We start from the raw sequence: 4,233 nt of genomic DNA, 5'->3' as shown, positions 1-4,233 counted from the left end.
TGTACAACAATGCCAAGCAACCAGAGCTTCCAGGGACTAAGCCACTACCTAAAGACTATACATAGACTGACCCTGGACTCTGACCTCATAGGTAGCAATGAATATCCTAGTAAGAGCACCAGTGGAAGGGGAAACCCTGGGTCCTGCTAAGACTGAACCCCCAGTGAACTAGATTGTTGGGGGGAGGGCGGCAATGGGGGGAGGATGGGTAGGGGAACACCCATAAAGAAGGGGAGGGGGAGGGAGTAGGGGGATGTTTGCCCGGAAACCGGGAAAGGGAATAACACTCGAAATGTATATAAGAAATACTCAAGTTAATAATAATAATAATAAAAAAAGTATCAGAAACAAACTAATATCCAAATGCCACACCTACCATGACATTTAATGCCAGAAGGTATGATTTCCTTTTAAGGTATTACTTTGATGATGCATAGGGAAAAATATGCTTCAGCCTTAAATGCTCCTGAAATGAAAAGTTATATTTTGTATTTCTTGTGATTTCTTTTACATAATAAAAATGTCATGTTATCAGAGGATAGAGCTGGAAGAATAGTTCTTCCTTCCTAGTCTGATTGCCTCGTTTTCTTTCCTAATTGTCTTAGGTGGCGTGCCCCATACAATCTTGAAATTTACTAGGTATTTACTATCATGTGAAACCACTCTGTCTTTAAGCATTAAATGTCATGTTACCTGTAGAGTTTTACCACTGCTGCTATTTCTGGTTTTGTATCAGTCAATTTAATAGAATTTCATTGACACACCCTTCCCATTTTATATCCAGTTGGCTATTGATAATTTGTTGAGATCATTCAATAGGAAAAGAATAGTACTTTCATTGACAAGTGCTATGGTGATTATATTGTGTGTGTGTGTGTGTGTGTGTGTGTGTGTGTGTATACATGTATATAATATATAATATATAGAGATTATATATAATATTATTTTTATATACATATGTATGTGTATATGTATATATATGAGACAGGACAGAAGGAGAGAATGGAAGATGAAAAGAAAGGAAAAGGGGGAAAGAAAAAGAAAGAAAAAAGAAAATTGGACACCCTTATTCCATGCATACAAAAATCCTGTTAACGCCAATAGATCCTACTACACTGAAGTATAAGCTACCCTTGGGAAAAAACAGAACTAAATCTTTATGATCCTGGGTTATGACAAACATTTGTCGACACAGTATTGAAAATATAAGGCACAATAAAATATGTCCATTGCATTTTATTGAAACTAAAACTTGTTTACACTTTACCATTTGCTAGAGCAATGATAAGATGATTATTTTAATGGGGAAAGGAAAAATCAGCATTTTTCAGAAAGGATGTATTCGTGGTTTATAACGAAAGGTAAAAATGCCATGCCATGAGCTATTAGACAGAAACCAATGAGATGACACCTTACCCCATTTAAGTGGGTCGTGATAAAAATATCAGGCGACAAGTACTGGTGAGGAGGTGGGGACACTTGACTTAATCTATCGCTGGTGGGAGCATTAAATGATGTTGCCACCTGGGAAAACAATTAGCCTCTAAAAATGTTAAATATAAGTTGAAAAAATGCATTGGCAGGTAAGAAAATGGGGGGGGGGAGACATGCACACAAAAGTTGTAAACCATTGTTGATGGTAGTGTTATCAATATTAATCAAAAAGTACAAATAAACATCCAAATGTCCATCAAGTCCAGATGAACAAGTACAGTCTGTGTATAATGCTATTGCACCCGTCAGCTCTTAGCTACTGTAACCAGGAAGTGATAAGCAATACATAAAGAGAAAAAGTCTCAGGATTGGACGTTTCAGCCCATGCCCACTGGCCTCACTGCCTCTGGCCTGTGTTGAGACAGCACATCATGGCGGCACACATATATAGTAAAACAAGACTGTTCATCTCCTAGTGAGCAGGAAGAAAATAGAGAGAGAAAGAACAGGGCTTTCTCCAGTGATTTAGAAGACCCCCAGCACATCTGTCTTCTCAAATTTCTACTGTCCCAATAGTATGCTGAACACTAAACCTTTTAACACATGGGTCTTTGAGCAGCATCCAGGCTATCACACACATATTACGTGACAAATTTCGCAGAGTTGAAGGTCAAGCGCCTGAGGAAGAAGTTTGCCCTGAAGACACTGGGAAAGGCAAGGAGGAAGCTCATCTATGAGAAGGCAAAGCACTATCACAAGGAGTACAGACAGATGTACCGGTCTGAGATTCGCATGGCTAGGATGGCGAGGAAAGCTGGCAACTTCTATGTGCCCGCAGAACCAAAATTGGCCTTTGTCATCAGAATCCGAGGTATCAATGGAGTGAGCCCAAAGGTGCGCAAGGTGCTGCAGCTACTTCGTCTCCGGCAGATCTTCAATGGCACCTTTGTGAAGCTCAACAAGGCTTCAGTGAACATGCTGAGTGAGGATCGTGGAGCCGTACATTGCATGGGGGTACCCCAACCTGAAGTCAGTAAACGAGCTCATCTACAAGGGAGGCTATGGCAAAATCAATAAAAAGCGCATTGCCTTGACAGATAATTCCTTGATTGCTCGATCTCTTGGTAAATTTGGCATCATCTGCATGGAGGATCTAATTCATGAGATCTATACAGTTGGAAAACACTTTAAGGAAGCAAATAACTTCCTATGGCCCTTCAAACTGTCTTCCCCACGAGGTGGAATGAAGAAAAAGGCAACTCACTTTGTAGAAGGTGGAGACGCTGGCAACAGGGAAGACCAGATAAACAGGCTTATTAGACGGATGAACTAAGGTATTGCCCGTGGTATTTTTATAATCTGGTCGGTTAATAAACAGTCACAGCTTAGCAAAAAAAAAAAAAAAGATGGAAAAGTACTAATAAGCGTGATAACCTGAATGAATCTTGAAAAAAAGTACATTACATGAAATATGCCAATCAGAATGCCAAGTATTGCGTGATTTTGTGTGTTAAGAATTCTCATAAAGAGGCAATTCTAGGACAATGCTCTGTCATAGGTGCTTGTGAGGCACGCACAAACCTTGGACTTTATTACCAGTGCAAATCGGTGGTTCTCAGGCATCTAATAAGCATAGGGGAAGTGAGGTGTGTCTGCTAAGGGTATAGATTAACTTGGGGGCTGATGAAATCTTTTAAATTGATCGACTCTGAAAAGCCTAAAGAGCCACTGAAGCTCACACTTGAAATGAGTGGAGGGTAGAGTATGTGACAACGTCAGTAAAACTATTAAAACAATAACAAAATAACAAGGAATGAATTGGACAAGTGAGCTGTAAGACGTAATTTGAATATAGTTACGATCATGTGATCATGTATTCAGAACATCCCAGGCCTGCAGTCTGGAGCTACTAGACTTTATACCCATAGCTTGAAAAGCTCATTGTGAGAAAATTCTGTTGTTACGTTTAGATGTCAACAGGGTAGAGTGGTTGGCAGTTAGGAAGGAGATCTGTGGCAGTGTACGTAAGAGGGCTTCATGTTACTACACTGGCGATGCTCACAGCCCATTCATGGCGATGAGGAAACAGTGGGAAAATAGGAAATGTGGTTTTGTTTCCTTGTTTGCTTTTAGTCTTTGACACAGGGTCTCACCATGTGACCCAGGCTGTTTCACACTCATAATCCTTCTGCCTCACCTCCCAAGTCCTGAGATTCCAGGTCTGGTCCGCCATGCAGGTGTTCCAGAACAGAAATGGTGAATGGCGCCCTGTGATCTCAACATTGAAAATTGAAACATCCATCTTATATCTACTTTGATATTGCTTCAAAAGTGATATTGACTGCAACTGACAATGAAATTTGCCTTGCTTCCTCAGCAACTTGATGGTTGGAACAGTTCTGAAATTAAACAGAAATTTACCAAACTCCACAGAGAAGACAATAATTCAAAGTATGTGTTTACAATACATTTTAAATTTATCATCTATATGCCTTTGATCCAAGCACTTGGGAGGCAGAGGCAGGCAGAGGTCTGAGTTCAGAGACCAGCCTGGTCTGCAAAGCAAGTTTCAGGATAGCCAGGGTTACACATAGAAACCTTGTTTTGAGAACACCAAAAAAGAAAGAGAGTTATTATTATTGTGTGTGTGATGTGGGCTTAGTGGGGAGCACACTCATGCCATGGTATGCCTGAGAGGACAGCTTTTTGGAGTCTGTTCTTTTCCTTCCACCTTCTCACATCTACTAAGCCTTCTCACTGAGCAGCCTTGACAACCCTAGAAGTATATTGTAACATAAC

The 4,233-nt window shown here is 40.3% G+C and overlaps 1 protein-coding gene across 1 annotated transcript; it reads left to right on the top strand.

Moving 5' to 3' along the window:
* Nucleotides 1–387: 387 nt before the first annotated feature.
* Rpl7l3 (ribosomal protein L7 like 3) lies at nt 388–2,813 on the top strand. Its single transcript, XM_087564109.1, is given in 3 exon segments — nt 388–397; nt 2,054–2,418; nt 2,420–2,813. Coding segments are annotated over 3 exon segments (723 nt in total). The 3' UTR covers nt 2,768–2,813.
* The last annotated feature ends 1,420 nt before the right edge of the window (nt 2,814–4,233 follow it).

The sequence above is a fragment of the Rattus norvegicus genome, chromosome 8 (assembly GCF_021556685.1).
Source record: "Rattus norvegicus strain SHRSP/BbbUtx chromosome 8, alternate assembly SHRSP_T2T, whole genome shotgun sequence".
Classification (NCBI taxonomy): Eukaryota; Metazoa; Chordata; class Mammalia; order Rodentia; family Muridae; genus Rattus; species Rattus norvegicus.
The sequence above is the reverse complement of the archived record's forward strand: the minus strand, read 5'-3'. Positions and strand labels throughout refer to the sequence as shown.